General features: G+C 34.6%; 2 protein-coding genes across 3 annotated transcripts; one reads left to right on the forward strand and one right to left on the reverse strand.

Annotated features, from left to right (window-relative positions):
• The first annotated feature begins 1,731 nt into the window (after window positions 1–1,731).
• Window positions 1,732–9,175, forward strand: LOC112033935 (uncharacterized). Of its 2 annotated transcripts, none has more exons than XM_065777674.1 (9): window positions 1,732–1,925; window positions 2,129–2,195; window positions 2,523–2,744; window positions 3,310–3,491; window positions 3,631–3,802; window positions 3,895–4,106; window positions 7,393–7,518; window positions 7,612–7,715; window positions 8,145–8,430. In XM_065777674.1, the coding sequence occupies exons 1-9, from the start codon at window positions 1,886–1,888 to the stop codon at window positions 8,178–8,180; spliced, it is 1,161 nt and encodes a 386-aa protein (XP_065633746.1). In that variant the 5' UTR covers window positions 1,732–1,885; the 3' UTR covers window positions 8,181–8,430. The 2 variants fall into 2 exon arrangements, with proteins under 2 accessions (XP_065633746.1, XP_023922483.2); XM_024066715.2 differs by lacking the exon at window positions 8,145–8,430 and adding an exon at window positions 8,810–9,175 and having other exon boundaries at window positions 1,738–1,925.
• Window positions 9,176–13,704: 4,529 nt separating this feature from the next.
• LOC112033927 (GTP cyclohydrolase 1) lies at window positions 13,705–16,904 on the reverse strand. The gene is made up of 2 exons (XM_024066701.2): window positions 16,100–16,904; window positions 13,705–15,234 (listed from the first exon to the last, which is right to left on the reverse strand). The coding sequence occupies exons 1-2, from the start codon at window positions 16,311–16,313 to the stop codon at window positions 14,048–14,050; spliced, it is 1,401 nt and encodes a 466-aa protein (XP_023922469.2). The 5' UTR covers window positions 16,314–16,904; the 3' UTR covers window positions 13,705–14,047.
• Window positions 16,905–18,498: the final 1,594 nt, after the last annotated feature.

Here is an 18,498-nt window from a genome sequence, read left to right on the forward strand (position 1 = left end):
GGAAGGAAAGTCTATTCCAGAGTGTGGAAGGAAAGTCTATTCCTTGTTAAAGAAGTAATATATTTCTAGTCCGAGGAAATAGAAAAAAAGTTTTATAAATAGACAATGCTACAAAAAATTTGATGGCTTTGACCCAAGGGTTCTCTCTATGGGGAAAGGGAAAATAGAGAGTGAAACTAAGAGAGAGAGAGAGAAAAAAAGAAGAAGAGATTTTCGCTTCAAAGGTAACGCAAGGAGAGAGACAACAAAAACACAAGTCAAGAAGAATTTGTGAGGCTTTGTTTGATGTTGAATAGAGAAGAAAGTTAGAAAGGAGAGAGCAAATTGTTGCCACCTTCTTGGAGATAGCCAAGAAAAGTTACGTAAAAAGAAAAATGTTTATATCCTTACCTCACTGTCATTTGCTATGGCTTCAAAATGGCCCAAAAAAATGTTTATATCCTTTTAGAGGAGTTGGTAAAAGCTAGAGTTAATGCCTACCATTTAGTTGCTGGATTTTAGAGTGGATCATAGTTATTTGCAGTGAGATTCATGGAAAAATTAAATAATTTTTTTTTCTCCTTATTAGTGATGGGCAAGCATTTATGGTGAGCTGCATTTTTGGCCAAAAATGAAATGTGTCCAATAGGCAATAGCTGTAAGCCTTTTTTTGTTTTTTGTTTTTTTTTTGTGTGTGTACACTCTTGCAAGTGATCCCCATTTGCACAATCTTTTTCCTTGAGTGATGAGTCCAAGGATATATGAAGGAAATTTCCCTTTTACCCTCAAAATCACATCTCCCCAAATTTATTATGGGCTTATTATGTGGACTTGGGCTACATCAAGGTAAAAATGATAAAAATAATGGACCTGGATTCATTTGGGCCTATAACCAGCAATAGTGGGCCTCTTGTTTTACTTGGAAAGTAGCCCCGAACAACTAATAATTAAAAGGAGAAATATAGCCCTGAACAACTATTATAAATTTATAATCTTTTTTTTAGTTTTTACATGAGAAATATTCCAAAAAAAATAAAATAAAATAAAATAAAAGGAGTTAGACTTGTTCAACAAAAAGCGTCATGATGTCCCATATCACTGCAAATGATTAATTAACTAACAATAAAAATAATTATAGACAAGGACAAATCAAGAATTGAATAAGAATTTTGATTGGATTCCAATCCACCACCGTCTAGAATCAGATGCCTTCCTCCATTTCCTTATTAATTAAAAATGTACTAAAAATTGACCTTGTTGATTCCCTACAATAAAACCTGAGCAATGATTTTCATTACAAAAAAAAATATAGGATCACACGGAATTACCATAACTTTTTTGTCATAATTGTTATGTGGTATAGTGTTAGTAATAAAGAAAAAATTATAAATTTTTTGTAAGTAATAATTGATAAACAATTATTCACAACCTGTAGTTTGAGAGTTATGAAAAAAAAAAATTGTGAAATAGTTTACAATTCTAGAACTACTCTTATCATACACCAATTATTGCATACTTATCCTACACATACTTATTGTAAACACATAATTACGTTGTCCAAAAAAAAAAAAAAATTACATTGTCACGTGAATTGAAATTGTTTTAAAAATACAATTTAATTGTTATTTTAACTAAAATCGTTATCTTCAAAATATAATTTCAATGAGAATATGTGTAACCACTAACCACTAATCATAAAACCTTGGACAGCTCCAAAAAAGTCAGAGTCAGACAAGATGGCGATGGGCACACGTGGCATTCAGTTGGCACCTCCAACTCCAACTTTTAACCACCTCTCTCCACTTCAATTCCTCGACTCAGTTCTTTCTTGCTTAGCATAGAAGAAAAGAGCAATTCCTCTCTCTCTCTCTCTCTCTCTCTAGCAATCAGCAATTAGCAAGCAAAGATGGGAGGTGATACGATCACCCCTCCCACTTCAATTTCTGGTGAGCACTCTTATCTTTCTCTGTGTGTGTGTGTGTGTTTCAAAATGTCTTAATATAAGAAGCCATTTCTATTATTGTTTTTTTTTTTTTTTTCATAGGATTTTCCAGAGAACCAAACAGGGTTTTTGTGTTTTTTTTGTAAAGCCCAAGACTGGGGGACTGTAAATTCTGTAACTTACAAAACCCACTTTTTATTTATGCAGAGGAAGACTCGTCCTCTCTAGAGCAAGAGTTGTCAAACTCAGCATCCCAAGCCCCTACTTTTTTCAGGTATGGCATACATGTAATATTAGATTCTTTTATTATGGGAGAAGTGAAGAAAATAGAATCCTCATACTTGAAAGTTGTATGCTTTATGTCTTTTTGGTTTATAGAGAAACTGAAAAACTTAAACTTGATCATATGACCCTCATGGTTTCCTTAGGCTCAATTTGGAAGGAGTCAAATATCTAAGTATTAAATTCTAACTTTTAATGTCAGCATAATAATTTTTTTTTTTTTTTTTAAATCTCATTTTCTAAGTAAACAAATGGGTTTATTTTGGGATTGTGTTTTTGGTGGAAGTTTGAATGTGGGTCCTGGTTTTCAATGGGTCAGGGATGATATGAGCATGAAATTTGAGCATGGTACTATGATAGAAAACGATGGGATGGGTTTTGGAGAAGTCAATGAAGTAGGAAATGGGTTTTCTTCAGCAGCTTTGGATTTCGAAGCCAGTCGAAGGAGGAGACACAATGCTTATAGAGAAGTCTTGCAGAGTTACGATGAATTGCAGATTCGCAGTGAAAATTTGAAAGAGGCAAAGAGCAAAATCTTGAGGTACTAATGTAATATGTTAGCTGATTTTGGTTTCATTTTTTGTGTTCTTTTAATTCCTTTTATTGTTGTAATACTTTGTATGCAACTTTTTGGTGTTTTTAGTGGCTGTTATCATCTAAAACTTAGTTTCATACTCCTTATAATTGTTAATGAACAAAAATCAATTGCTTGAGTTATATTGCAGAATATGAGATAAACTCAAATTTTCTTGTTCTCTAGAGTATGAATCTATTTATAATTGTCAAAATGACGGAAAGTCGTGCACACATACACAAACATTTTCTCACACAATACCTAAAAAATAGTCATAATTCACCTGTGTTTTTTCAATATCCTTACTTTGGTAAAGTAAGGATATTGAGAAGGTAGAGAAGAATCACAAGTATTTCTGGACTAGGACCAGTTAAAGGGTAGGTCCAGTTTTCATTACCATAAAACTATAAAACATCACATTATTAATTGTAATGATGCAGTCAATGAAACTATCACTAAGTGATTTATTATTCATTGTGCTAGAGACTGATTATGCTTAGCCTAAAATGACGTGGTAGATTGACTTTGACAGCTATACCCCTGGAGCATGGATGGAGAAGGTAGGTGGCATGCAATTGACTGATTATGATGTGCCAACGACAACCTCACTCATATTAATTGGTCCAAAAGGATCTGGAAAAAGCAGTCTTGTAAATAGAATCTCCAAGGTGTTTGAAGAAGACAAGTTTGCATCAGAAAGAGCACAAGTATCATGTATAATTCTTTAACATTTGACATTAATGTTAGATGTAAATCATGAAATGATGCTGTCTTTTATGTTCTTTGAATAAGGGGATGAATTTAGTCATTAATTTATATAGTTTCAATCTCTCTATGTGTTCTCTTGTGCCAGATTCATCTGTTGGGGATGGGACTTACTTCCTTCAGGAATATATGATTCCAAAAAGCTCCACATCGTTTTGTCTTTATGACACACGCAGTTTATCTGATGATCCATCTAATAATGATGAAATATTAAAGCTTTGGATGACAAAGGGTGTTCGTCATGGGGATCCTGTTATCAGGTCTGACATTTGAAAATTTTGTATCCTTTTACTTTTGTGGTTCACTATTTGTCTACTTTTAGATTACTTCACTTCTGCAAATTTCTTATCAGGAATTCTGATAGTCCAAGTTTAAGAACCAGTATGAAGAGCAAAGATCGCTGGAATCGTTTTCTTTCCAGTGAGATCAGAATGGTCAATTTCGTCATATTTGTTGTTAATGGAATTTCAGTTCTGAAATCAATGGATAGTAATGATGATTCAGAGACAAAGTATAGCCAGACACTTGCTAGAGCATTCAGCTGTCCATATGTATCATTCAAAGGTAATAGGATCCTTGATTTCTTTCCCCTAGTAACATTTTTATAAACTTTATGCAAATATTTAACGTTTCTAACTTGTCAGGCACTTGTTTTTTTCCTCTGTATTTCAAAAATTAGTAATTATGGTAATATGAGGGAGAAAAACGTTAGAGGGCTGACTGAATATATGGGTGTTTGTGTGTGTATATATAACTGGCCAACGAAACATATATAATAGAAATGGGAAATCTTATTACACATCTCCTCTAGAAAGACAAAAGCCCAAACATCAGGTATTGAAGACAAGGCTAACATCCCATGAAGCAGAAAGAGTAAGACTCTTACTAAAGTTCTTGATGAAGGGATACAAGATCAGATGAAGGGCTACAAAGCTGAATCTGTTTTATACAAGGAGCAGCTTTTTTGATGGGTTTTAGATATGTGATCCACAAGTCTTTTGAGCATGTCCGCATTGGATTGTATTCACCTCCAAGAGGAGAATAAATGGGTTTTTGGTCAACTTTGATTCAAAATAAATATGGGATCCACACTTATTTTGACACAGGTTCACATTGGGATGTGTTCACTTCCATGAGGAGAATAACACTGTAAGGTTTTTTTGCTCAAAACTATTAAGGAGTGAGAGAGAAATTGAATTAAAAAAATGTCCACTTGAACAATGGTTGAGGGTAGTGAAGAAGCTTGATCCCACATAGGTTATTTTTTTAAAACCTTAGTGTGTTTTTATACTCCTTTCTTGGACATAAGCATAGGCCCCTAGGAGCACCGCAGTTTTATGGAATGGGGAGGACCTAGCCATTGATCTTTCTAACATGTCCTCATTAAATTTTGCTACCAAACTTTTCGCTTATTGCTGTTAGAATATCCAATTGATGGTCTAATTTTCCATTGAAGTGTGAAACTTTTCAAGCTTTATTGCTGTTAGAATATTGTGTCTATTCATTGATCTTTCTAAGCCATGAATAAATGAGTTAAGAAACCCCTAACTATAATGGATCGTAGATCCGCACACAGAGTGGTCCAGTTGACATTCTAATCTTCCATTCAAGTACCTACAGGCACACGCACATCCAATGGCTCCCAAATTTTGTATGAGGCTCTTAATAGCTGCCATGTACGTGGGGGAACCTTGATTGTTCAGAAATGAGCTCAAATGTACTTGTAACACATGCTTGGGTTGATTAAAGCACATGTTTTGTAGTTAGTTCAAAATTTAGTTACAACCAGTTTCAGTTAGTGCACGTGTTTGTATATTCTTGTAAGCACTTGCTCATTTAGTTAGCCAATAAGAATAAGGAAAGAGTTGTATATTTAGGTACAATTAATTACAGTTAGTGCACATGTTTGTATATTCTTGTAAGCACATGCCCATTTAGTTAGCCTATAAAAATAAGGAAAGAGTTGTATAAATAGATCAATGTACTCATCATTTATCATCATGAAGATGAATCCTTTTGTTGCTTAGTTTCTTAATTTTCTTTAGCCTTTCTGTTTCTCTTGGAGGTAGAGACTCCCTTTAAGTATTCTCATTCTTGGAGGTGGTGACTCTTTCAAAATAGTCACATTTCATATAAACCATTAACATTTCATGCAACCCATCACAAAACTGACACTTTTGAGTTCTTTCCCTCAAACCCTCGACACTTCTCATTTCAAGAACTCATTTGAAACACTTAAATTACCCTGACTCTAAGACCATAGCCGAAACCCTAAAGACCCTAAACACCAAACCCTAGCATTCTCACCAAAGAACCAACTTGATACAACAAAGAATCCTAACCCTGAATCAGGTTCCTAACAAAATGCGTCTTTTGCCTTCGTGACTGTTCTGAACAGTTATAATTTTATCTTTAAATATATGTCTCTCTTGCATTTAGTCAGTTACTTATTTCATCCTCTGTCCATACTAAGTCTGTCAGAGAGAGTAAAACAAGGTACTTGGTTGTTTTTAGTTCGTGAGGCACACAGATTGTGGTGCTATTTTATGTGTGGACGGAGAGACAGAAGATGCAACAAATCCTAAAAAGTCAACATTGATGGAAGTTTACTTTGTAGGATACAGTTTTTCTATCCAACATAGAGGTAAAATGTATAGCAGCAATAGAGGCATTAAAATAAGTAGTTTGGTTTAGAAGACTGTTGTTTAGCGAGCTTGGTTTCAACTTTCAAACAAGACAATGGCATTACATTGTATTAGTTAGAGCACAATTTACTTGCAATCAAGTATATGTGCAAGAATAAATCATATTGATGTGTGGTATCATATCACAAGATTAGAGAGTGAATTTCTTAGGGGGATATATCTCTTTTGAAAATCCAAACTAACAAAAATGTCTGTAACATGTTCACAAAGCCAGTTCCTAGGATAGGTCATGAATTTAAGCGTTGCTTGGACTTAATTGATGTTTGCAGTCTATGATAGCCCTTATGGGCTTTGGTGAAGGTGATGTGGAACTTTTGTTATGTAGCTTGATTCGATTAAGCTAAGGTGGAGATTTGTTGGCCTGTGGCTTGGGTTGCCATCAAGTCGGTCATGACTGAGTTTAACTTGCAGCAGGATTCCTCATTAGCCGATTTTTGGAGCCTTGTTTTGTGTGTGGCACACTCTATTAACCCTAGCCAACTTATGTTAAATATGCTTGGCCTCTCATTGTTTATAATGGGGAAAGAGAAAGTCGTGGCATAAGTCAACCCTTTTGTGCAAGAATCTCTGATATTTGTTATTTGTGAGAGTTTTTTGGGTGTATCTGGGGTTAGGGTTTCTTGAGAGAACATATGTGCCACTATTGTATTCTCCATGTTTTTCTTAGTGAAAATTTTTCTTTGTCACAGCCCATGGATGTAGGCAATTTTTTGAACTACGTAAATTCTTGTGTTGTACATGTGCATGTTAATTTATTTTTTTCTTTATTGTTATTGGTTTGAATCTGGGAGTGCATCGCACAACAGTTATAACGTAATCAACACCAAATATTATACAGTTTTGGTGCATTAATAGAGAGAAGCTATTGCCATCTGTAAGCTAAGATTGTTGCAGCCTTATTAGAAAAGATATATACTCTGTTGGGAAGGCCAAGACCTGCCGTATGGACCCTAGAACAACTGTGAAAATGTTTTTGGCCCGGATAGTCTGTCTAGATCAGACTGTTGGTCTTTTAATAGTCGTAACCGTGTGGTGCTTACTGTTTATCTTCATTGGAAATAAAACATAACATGTTGTAATGCATGGTGAGCAGAACCAGTAATTATTGGGTAATAATGGCTGAACCTTTCCTATTTTCCTTACAGATGACAAGCCTGTTGTTGTTGTTACACATGGTGATCTACTTTCACTTTCAGACCGTGCTCGCATCCGTGTCCATTTGGGAGAGTTGCTTGGTATTCCCCCTGCAAAACAGATTTTTGACATTGCAGGTGACAGTTTTAGTTATCTTGTTCCTTTTCGTGCTGTCAAATAAGGTTGGTATTAAATCAATTAATAGTTTATTATTCCTTTTGTGGCTGCAGAAAGCTGTGATCCAGTTACTGAGTTGACAATAACTGACATGTTATGCTTTTGTCTGGAGCATGCTGATAAAAATCTTCCTCGTAAGAGCTGGATAACAAAAAAGGTGTGCTTGTTCTTTCTATATTTACCTGCGAGAGATTTACTCATTTTTGTGGTATTTGTTCTTTCTTACCTTATCTTCAAAGTGTCAGTGTATATAATGTGGCATGAATTCCTTATGCTTCTACATCTTGGGAAACTATTAATTACTAGCAGTCTCACAATCTCTGCATTGAGATTCTCTGGTTTATTAGCACTTAATTTACTAAGTTCATGGGAAGTCTAGTATGTTTTATATGACACCACACTTCACAAAACGTTCTATACCCTATATGATTCTGATGCGATTCCTGAACAACTTACTCAAATTCTGAAATTCCAAGTGATGTGCTGTCTAATTCTTTTTTCATCTCTTTCTTCTATTCCATTTTCCACATTTTATTTCTGGCTATGTAATGCATTGTCACTTGAAATGTCTCCAAACTTCATGCAGACCATGGCTTCCTCTTGGCTATATGTTCCTTTTTAGGTAGTTGTAGTCTGAGCAGTGCAAAAATACTTTCATTCTGGATTATTATTATGCTACTGACCAGTGAGTTTTTGAAGCTGTTTTGCAATTTAGAAGCACTTCATTGAGAGAGTGATTGAATGTAAATGTCAATTCCTTCCCTTCCACCCCACATGGGGTGGCTTTGGCAAATGTACTGGGAAATTGGACCCTTTCATCTGTAAAACATACCCAAATCAACTTCATAACTACTGGCTTGAAATGTAGAATACTTACAATGTGGTCATTGGTACTGAGAAGNCTTTAGGCTTTTAAATTAGTTCTGTCTATAGAATTATCGATTCTAGTCTTTAGTGTGCATTATGGTTTTAGTCCGATCTCAATGTGTAACAGCTTAATTTTGTTATCATTATTGGTGATTACCCAGTGATTTATTCTAGCAATTCAATCTGAAGGGCCTAAATTGTTTCTTGAGAATCATGGAAAACACAAGCATGCACATGCACACTACACAGAGAGAAAGTTAATGTTGTCTAGTTGGTATAAATAAAGAGCATGGAATGGGACCAATAACAAATTTAGTTGATATAGTTATATAAATGGTCCTGTTGGCCACAGGATGCATACTGATTGTGATAAGTTATATGCAGGTTCCAACTGTACCTCTATCTGCATATATATTGCTCTTAATCACCCTGGGAATTGTTATCATCTCAGCTTATGTGCACCATGCTCATATTCCTCATGTCAAAGGAGCAAAGCCTCATGCAAAACTTCCCAAAGCTTCTCCTAAACTTGACATAAATTGGCATAAAATTAGGCACTTGTGGTTGGAATAGAATATTGTAGTTTTTATTTCAGAGTTTGATTTCTAAGTACATTGTTACGCAAACATGCAAGTGAGAACTTCCATGTACAGTATAATATATATACAAATAAAGTATGTTTGTCTAATGGAGATTTTGACGTCCGATCATATTATAATAAACTAAGGGACTCTCCCTCAATTGTCTTTCCTTGGAAAGCTATATGGAAAGCAAAGGCCCCTAGGCGAGTTTCCTTTTTTGTTTGGTGTGTAGCTTGGAATAAGATCCTAACAGGTGATAACTTGAGATTGAGGAAATTGGTTTTTGTGGACTGGTGTATAATGTGCCGACATTGTGGAGAGACGGTCGATCACTTACTTCTTCACTGTGAGATGACCTATCGGCTATGGAGTTTTGTCTTTATAACTTTTGGCTTGCCTTGGGTTATACCTAGATCGATTCCAGAGCTACTTTTTGGCTGGTGGAATTGGTTGGGGAAGCAATCGTCTCAGATTTGGAATTTAGTTCCGTTGTGCATCTTGTGGTGTATTTGGAAGGAACGGAATCGGCGGACTTTTGAGGATTTGGATAGTTCTGGTGATCAGCTGCTTGCTTCTTTTAGTAGAACTCTTTTTGATTGGTCTCGGGCATGGGGACTCACGACTAGTGATTCTCTCCCTTCTTTTCTTAGCTCTCTTTCTCTTTGTAATTAATATGCTGATAGGCTTTCTCTTTTGTTTTTTCTTTGGTTTCTTTTTCTTGTATTTTCTAGGTTTGCTCTATGTTCTTCATGCATAGAGTAGCCTTTCGTATATATAACATTCTTACTTATCAAAAAATATATATATATACAAATAAAGTATGTTTTGGTTCAATATTTCTAAATGAATATTTTTATTGTCTGGTTATATGTCTTTGCATACTGATCTTCATGGTGGTATCAATTGGCCCTAGCTGATGATAATGATGACAATCACCTGGCAAACAGACCATTTAAATTGTGATGGCTACAAAATTGTCTTTACAAACAGACACGCTATTCCAACAATTAAATTTGTCAAAAAACTTATAGTGGTATATAAAATTGACAAGAATTATATTAAATGTGTGTGTATATAGGGAAATGTTAACAAGCACCGGTGCTTGTTAAGAATTTCGTCTTTTGGGTTTCACTTATAAAAAAGAAAGAAAGCTGTCAAAAAAATTATCAAAAGAGATAAAAAAATTGCTAAAAGCTGCCCAAAAATCTGAAAAGCTGTCCAAATATGTGTTGTTAACAGGCACCCTTAGAGCATCTCCAACAGTATATGCAAAGGCAAAATATTAGCTATTATAGAGAATGGAACCACAAAAACAAGCTCTAGCAGATTCTCTAAACCGGAAAAAAAAATTTAGCTTATGAACAGTAGCCCATCAGATCTGATGGGCTACTGTACATTAGCAATTGAATATCTTTGATTAAAATATTACACCAACAACTTATTATATCAATTCTTTCTCTCTATTTCGGATTTTTTTTTTCTCATTCTCTCCGTTGCTTTTTTTTTTTTTTTCCTTTTTCTCATTCTTTCGTTGCCGTTGCTTCTTTTTTTTCTCAAAACCAAATGAAATCAGAAAAATAAAAGAAAATAACAAGAATTGATCCAAACACAACAAAATCCAATTCTTAATCCAAACACAAAACACAACAAAATCCAATTCTTAAATAAAGTTGAATCAGAATAAGTAAATATGAAAAAAAGAAAAAAGAAAAAAAGAATAAGCCGATCTGACTCAGCCTGGTGGTGGGAGGACGACGAGCGGCGGTGGAGATGCTGGAGCGGCGGAGGACGACGAGATGTGGCGGTGGACGACGAGATGCTGGACGACGAGATGCGGCGGTGGATGACGAGATGCTGGACGACGAGATGCGGCGGACGATGAGATGCTGCGGTGGACGACGATTCTCTCTCTCTCTCTCTCTCTCTCTCTCTCTCTCTCTCTCTCTCTCTCTCTCTTCTTGAAATGCTGGAAGGTTCTTGAGGTGAAAAGAAAATAAAAGAAGGGGGCTGGAGCTAGACACTTGGATGGAGGAGAAAAATAAGAAATAAAAAATAAAACGTGGATAAAAATGAAATGATAGGAAGAAAAATAATATAAAAAATAAAAAATCTTAATTGAAAAATACTATCACAATATTTTCACAATATTTTTACAGTAAATTTTAAATAACAAATCGTTATTAGTTAATATTGGCGAGAAAAAAAAAATAATTTCAGTGGTGAGTTCAAATTATAATTAGTAACAAATTTCCACATAAATTTTATTATGAAAGTATTGCGAAAAATGTTGTAAATATAACACTTTTCAATTGTTGGGAATAAATATAGGAAGAATAAATGATGATAAAGAATGAATAAAGAATGAATGAAGAAATAATATTTAAATGAGATAGAGAATGGGATAGAGAATCTGTTGGAAGTGTATTTGAAAAAGTGGATAGGCAAAAGTTAAATGTCACTGTTCATTAGTCAAACAGTACAAAAATTTGGCTATTCTGCTGGAGATGCTCTTACGGTGACCGTTAACACAACTCATATATATATATATATATATATGTATGTATGTATCCATTATGGGTTTGCTTTGACTTTGGGATAACGTAAGTGTACATTATGCAAGGCTTTGTGTCCAAATGGACACAAGCCAACTTCTAGTCACATCACAAGAACCCATATTGGTACAGCATGAAAGTTTTATCTCCTTGTGCTTTTAGTATGGTTGTGTTGGCATAAAGCTATGAGTTTCAGAAACAAACAATAAACTCTTTTGAAATCTATCACTAAAAGTCTAAAATGACATGCTCCCTACAACGTGTTGCACTGGTTGTTACCAACGCTTCTGAGAGAGAGCTTCACGCATTGGACCACTTTTTTTTGGGGATTAAATGGATCTTGTGATCATGCATCCATTATTTTCCTTCATGCTCAACTCTAATATTCTCGGCCTTGATAGTTGATACCAACTGTTATGAACACAAATTTTCATTGATTGCTTTGAGGAAACGAAGGCCTCAAAGTTCGATATAATGGACTATTTCTAGGGAGTCCAAACCAAGGGCAGTGATAGGTTGTCTCAAAAAAAAAAAAAAAAAAAATCTGACAACGAATTAATCTGATCTAAAATCTATTTTAAAAAAATTAACAACAAAAATTAGTAATTTTTTTTTTTTAATTTTAAATCTAAAAAAAAAAGAAAGACAATTGAGTGGGCAATAGAGTGTGAATACTAGAAGACAATTAGGTGTGAGGTAGTGAAAGTGGTAAGTGAAGACTCTTTTTTTTTTTTAATGATTGTATTATTGTGTTGAATTTTTAATAGAGTAATGCAAAAGACACAAGAAAAATTCATCTTAATAAATTACAAAGACCAATAAGTTGTCAAAGTTGAGTTGAATTATTAAATAAAAGAATTGAAATGAGTAAAAACAAAAACTAATAAATAATAAATTAAAGTATCTAAGCAATAATAATTAAAATTCACTTAACAACAATAATTAATAATTTGATTATAGTAAGAGACTATAGATGATTTCCAAGATTTAATCTTAGCAACAATAATTAATGTATTCATTATACTAAGAAACAACATGTCCAATAAACTTATAGTTTTCCATTTTTCTCTTGCTGATACTATGGATAAATTTTTGATAAAGAAATCACGTGTATTATAAGATATCTCCTACCTAAGGTTAATCTTCTAAAAGAATTCACATTGATTTGAAAAATCTTTTTTCGAATCATGGGTTATGAGAAAATATCTCATCTTATCATCATAATTATCAAGATGAAATAAGAAAATATTATTTACAATGAGGTACTTATTAATCTTTTTAATATGAATTTGAATGGCCCCTAAAAAATATTCTTACAGATGCCACTACGAAACCTCTACAACACACTACTGCTGTCGCATAATAAAAATGCATACATTTTATTGATCATACCTTTTTTTTTTTTTTTTTTTTCGAGAAACAAACACGCACACACACAAGGGATAGAGAAAGAGATTCTAATACAAAGACACATCATAACTCTACTTAAAAGCCATGGTAACTTTTAAGGGAGGGTGGGACAATTTTCCATTATAGCACTACAATGTTCAAGTCTTGAGAAATGTGCTTCTTATAGAAGTTATTTTTTTGGAATTGGCTTTTTTAGCCTCCATTGTCATTGATTGTCTTGTTAACTTCTTTAATTCTTGTTGCCATCATTTTGTCTTTTATTTCCTTTTGGCCACCTATTGGCCTTTTGGATTACTTTGTTTTCCACCGTCATTGATTGTTGATTTCTTTTGTCTTCTTTGCCATCATTTTCTTTTTGATTTCCTTTTGGTCATGAGAACCGTTATTGGCTTTTTAAATTACTTATGAGGTTGGATGCAATGGAAAAATGCACTTCTTTGTGTTTTGCTTTCGCTCTTTGATGCCTTTGTTGGTTTTAGAATCATTTTAGATGGATGCTGGGCGTGTCTATGGAGAGACAATTCTGAAAATGTTAGTGGCCTTTGGCTTGCAGGTTTTTTATGCAGGCACAATGTTTCAAAAACGTTCAATACAATGGGGTTTCTTTCTTCTAAATTAAATACTCGTGCACAGCTGAAATTCAGTAATACTGAGATAACAAATTAATGATATTACTTAATTTTCTTCTATTAAACTGGTGTTAATCATTTTTGCCAAACAACATTTTCAGAGAGAGTTGAAAAAATTGTTCTTCATGGATAGTTGGAAACAATGACATGCCCTCAAAATTTTCTTTCCAAGAGTTTATGCTACAAACATTAGAATGGAGGAGGAACTTCTAAGATCCTCGTAATCATATCATTTCCAATTAAGGTGCAATTATTTGCACCCCTAACACAAAACTTGAGCAAGACAACAGATTGTCTTCAAATCATCTTTGAGAAGATACATCAAAATCAATCCCTGTCCTGCCGTCACCACTACCAAGTGCAAAAGCCACCAAGAAAGGCAAAGAAATGACAGGAACTATACCTGAGACAAGTAACCCACAAGAGTAGTTTAATTTAGAATCACCATCCTCAAGTGGTGAAAGTGCTTGGAATGCTCTGCAAAAACATAGCCCTTGCAGCAGGGTCAGTTGAAAATCGACCCAATGCAGCAATAGTAGCTGTACTACTTCCAAACTTCTCAATCCCTCTAGATATCATACAGGTGTGGTTAGCCTCCACAACTACCATTACATCTCCACCTAACAATGATGAAACAGTCTCTGCAATCTGCCTGGTGAGTCTTTCCTGTACTTGGAGCTTGAAACCATAAAAATGCACTATTGACTGTAACAAGGATTTTCCAATGGGATTAAATCCTTCACTACAAAAATATCCAACATGGACGACACCATGAAAAGGAAGTAAATGATGCTCGCATTGAGACCAGAATGACAAGTTTAGCTCAGAATGGATCTGTTTTTCACTCCGGGTGACTTCCCCATTGGGTTTTAACAAATCCATCCTACCAAAAACAAAGCCATTTAGCTTCATCTCCAATTTACTATTTTGGAAGTTCATCAGCCACTTCAAAAATCGGCAAGGAGTTCCTAAAAGCTCTTTCCTCAATGGGTCCTCACCCAAAGACCTGAGAATTGAAGCTACTGCAGCATCCATCCCTGGGTTGGCCGGTTCATTGTTGGAGGAAGTTTTCTCACCTGAAAAAGATTGGGATGGGCACCAAAATTGATCACTTGAGTCCCTCCGGCGAGCTTTTTCCACATTTATGCCTCTAAATTGCAGAAGATTCAAAAAATCAATCCACGCTTCGGCAGTATCATTTTCAAAAACCCCAGAACCTGAACGAACCAGAACCTTTACCCAACTTTGGTTATTTGAGTCAAGAAAGACAGATTCCAAGTTAGGGAAGTGGATGTGAAAACATTGGAGAATGACAGCAACACCTGCTGGGTTAATCCCATGGTGCAAAGCTGAACAAACTTCGTCTGCCAGACGCTGAGGTTCTTGGAGTCGTTTTGCAAATACATCAGCTACTCGGGAAAGCTTGCTTAAGCCTACAACTCGTTGACCAGAAGGGACATAACCCACATGACACTTGACCTGGAATGGAAGCATGCATGACTCACAGTATGAGAAGAGGTCAAGATCTCGAACAATCACGAGTCCACCTGCACCTCCAGCATGACCAACCCCATTATCCAGACCAGCTTCAGGGAATAAAGCACCCTGGACAATTTCCTTTACCTTTTGTCTATAACCTGAGAGTATTGGCAAAGAGCACAGTAGTTCAGTTTCATGCATCTCAGAGTTGAACAATATGCAATCACTCATTAAACAACCAAATGCAAATTTGGTAAGCAATATAATGTTGGTGATGTTTTTCGAGAGGTTCCACTCATTAAACAAAAAAAAAAAAAAAATTCTAGAAAAATTATTCAATAACAAATGTCAGTTTAATTGTAACTAGTATTGTGCTTTATGCTATGAAAAATGAAAATAATCTTATTGTTTTCAAATGGCATGCCTGCATTCATTGAGTATTCAACACAAGCATGAAAAAAAACACAGATTCCAATAGCCATCATAGGTAGTCAATATCTTCCCTTATCAAACACACAAAGACCGCAATTATTTTGGAATCAAAATGCAAGAGTTAATTTATTAGCATAAGATACTGGCAGTATAATATCGATTGACTTTATCGCATACTATGGATTGTTGACAATATTTTTAATAGTAAACGTCATCTTCCCAACAACCCCGAATACTAACCGAAGAAAACCCACCAAAATCAGCCAAACAATCAAAAGGACAAGAATGAACCATAATCTATTGGCACATTACATCTAATAATAATACAACAAAATGACTAGATCCAAGAATAGTTTTTTTATTTCTTTTTTTGATAATTCAATAGTTACAACATGGGAGGGGGAATTTGACACAGGATGTCTCTATTAGGAACACCAGAAAATGACAATTGAGGTACAAGGCTATTGGCAAGAACAGTTATAGAACTAAGCAAACTAAAACTATCTTTACAACAAGAATAGCTAATAATCACTGGTGAAAATATACTACAGAGGCAGTTAGATTTAACAAAGTGAAGGTTAAAAAAAGCACCTTTGGTTCCTTCACGAAGTGCCTTGGCAACACGAAAAGGGGTCTTCTTGAGACCCTCTCTATTAACATCCTCCCCTAAACCATGCAATAGAACTTTGACAGCATCTTCAATGGCTATAGTCTCTGGCTCTTCCTCAAATCCCAGGTCAATGGAACCCAGTTTCACTCCATTCTCAAGCTCCAAATCCAAGGGCCCTTCATCCAAAGCGCCCATTGACACCACAAATAACACTGACCCAGATCCCGAATTCGAAGCAAAATTCAAAATTTAAGGCACCCAGATGAAGAAAACGAGAGCAGATCACAAACCCCAATCAAAAAATCAGTAAGAATATTCAAAAAAAGTTAAGCCCTTCCAATAAAAATGGAAGGAGAACCAATAAAGAATCAATAGAGAGTATACAAAAAAATTTTATGCAAAAATAAAAAAGAATAGCAAAACGCAAATGGGTCTCATGGATTAATCCAAGTCCTAAGAGGGAGAGGGAGAGAGAGAGAGAGAGAGAGGCTATGTAATGTAGATTGGAAGAGAAATGTAGGGTTGCCGTTGTTTTTTGGAATGTGTGGATTCTTAGGTTTTTCTCATCGTGAAGTGGGTCCCACTTTCACCAACATGGTCAAAAAAATAAAACAAAAGAGAGATGTGTTGTGTTGTGTTCTTGATTGTACGAGAGCTCGCGGATCTGGGTTTGATGGTGGTTTCAATTATATAAGAAAAAAAAAAGGTCCCAAGTTGCACACGTTTTTTTCTTTTTCGTGTGTTTTTGTGGTCCAGTCAAACACTAATTTCTCAAATGTGGTTAAATGGATGAGAGGTGATAAATTCATAGAATTTTGATTCTCAAAAAAAAAAAAAAAAAATCATAGAATTTTTGTGCGTAACCAACAAAACTACCAATATAATAATAAGAATAATGGGAAAAGTTAATGAATAAATGGTGCAAAAGTTGAAGGACCTGAGGTGATGGCGTGCAAAGAGATTTGGAGGTGGGTGGGATTGAGAAATGAGCAGTCAAATGGGAGTGGGGGACCAAAACCACAGCCCAACAACCAAGATGAAATAAGAAGGATTGAGTCAAAAATCAAAATGGAGGTTGGTTGGAGAGAGAATGGTACATTCCACCAACCCACATTACCTGAATATGCCGGATCTATAATTCTATATACTATAGAGATATATATATATATATATATATGTAATGTTGCGACATTTGTTAATAAATTATTTTAAAAATAATTTAATATTATTTTTATAAAAAAAAATATAAAAAGTTGTTAATAAAGTAGATAATTTTTTTTGAGTAATGTTAGAACTATAATTTTTGCTATAACTTGCTCATGCGGTAAGTCGTGAGTGGTGCCACTACTTATGACTTGGCACGTGAGCAAATTGTGACAAAAGTTATAACCCTAATATTTTCCTTTTTCTTTTTTCATAAAATTAAAAAAAAATAGCTCTTAAACTAATGCTCTAAGTATTTGTTAACTAATAATATATATATATATATATATATGAGTTTATTTTAATAAAGTTTTTATGAAGAATTAAAAAAACTGTTAAAACAATTAATTACTTTTTTATTTTTCTATAAAAAAATTTTAAAAATAGTTTACTAATATATGCTTTAAGAGCATATATTAGTAAATTTATATATATATATATATATATTTGTAGAGATGGATTTACCATATATTTCTGTACTTTTTATTATTTTGAGTGAAAAAGATGTCTTAAAGCATATATTAGTAAATTTTATATATATATATATATATATTTGTAGAGATGGATTTACCATATATTTCTGTACTTTTTATTATTTTGAGTGAAAAAGATGGGTTGGTGTACCTTTATTCTGCTCACTTTATGGTCAATGTGCATTTTCTTTTTCCTGTGGTCAATGTGCTTCGCCTTTTTCTTTTGTCCTTGATAGGCAAAGGCAATTAGAGACGTCTTTAAATATCAAGTGTGGAGTTTTTTTCTTGATATTGAGACCGGGATTTTTTTTTTCTTTTTTGGTAATCAGGGAATATATATTAAGACAAAGCTAGCAACTACATAGCCCAAGGCTGGAGTTAGAACATGTCCTATTACAGCCTAGACCGGAAAGGTCATAAAGCAAAAGCGAAGACACCTACATAGGCAGAGTGTCTAAAAGAACAAAAGGTTGCTAGAGGTGAAGTGCCATTCTTGCAAGTCGGTTAGCACAAGCATTTGCTTCTCTAAAGCAGTGTTTCAGTTTCCACATGGGGATCCGGTGCATTAAGTTCTTGCAATCATCAACCAAAGGGGCATAGTCAGCAAAGGAGGCCTTGCTACTGTTCAGGAGGTCCACTACTAATTTAGCATCAAGTTTTATCTCAACATCAGGCAATTGGAGTTGAATACATAGGGACAGCCC

This window comes from Quercus suber, unplaced genomic scaffold, assembly GCF_002906115.3.
Source record: "Quercus suber isolate HL8 unplaced genomic scaffold, Cork oak 2.0 scaffold_161, whole genome shotgun sequence".
Classification (NCBI taxonomy): domain Eukaryota; kingdom Viridiplantae; phylum Streptophyta; class Magnoliopsida; order Fagales; family Fagaceae; genus Quercus; species Quercus suber.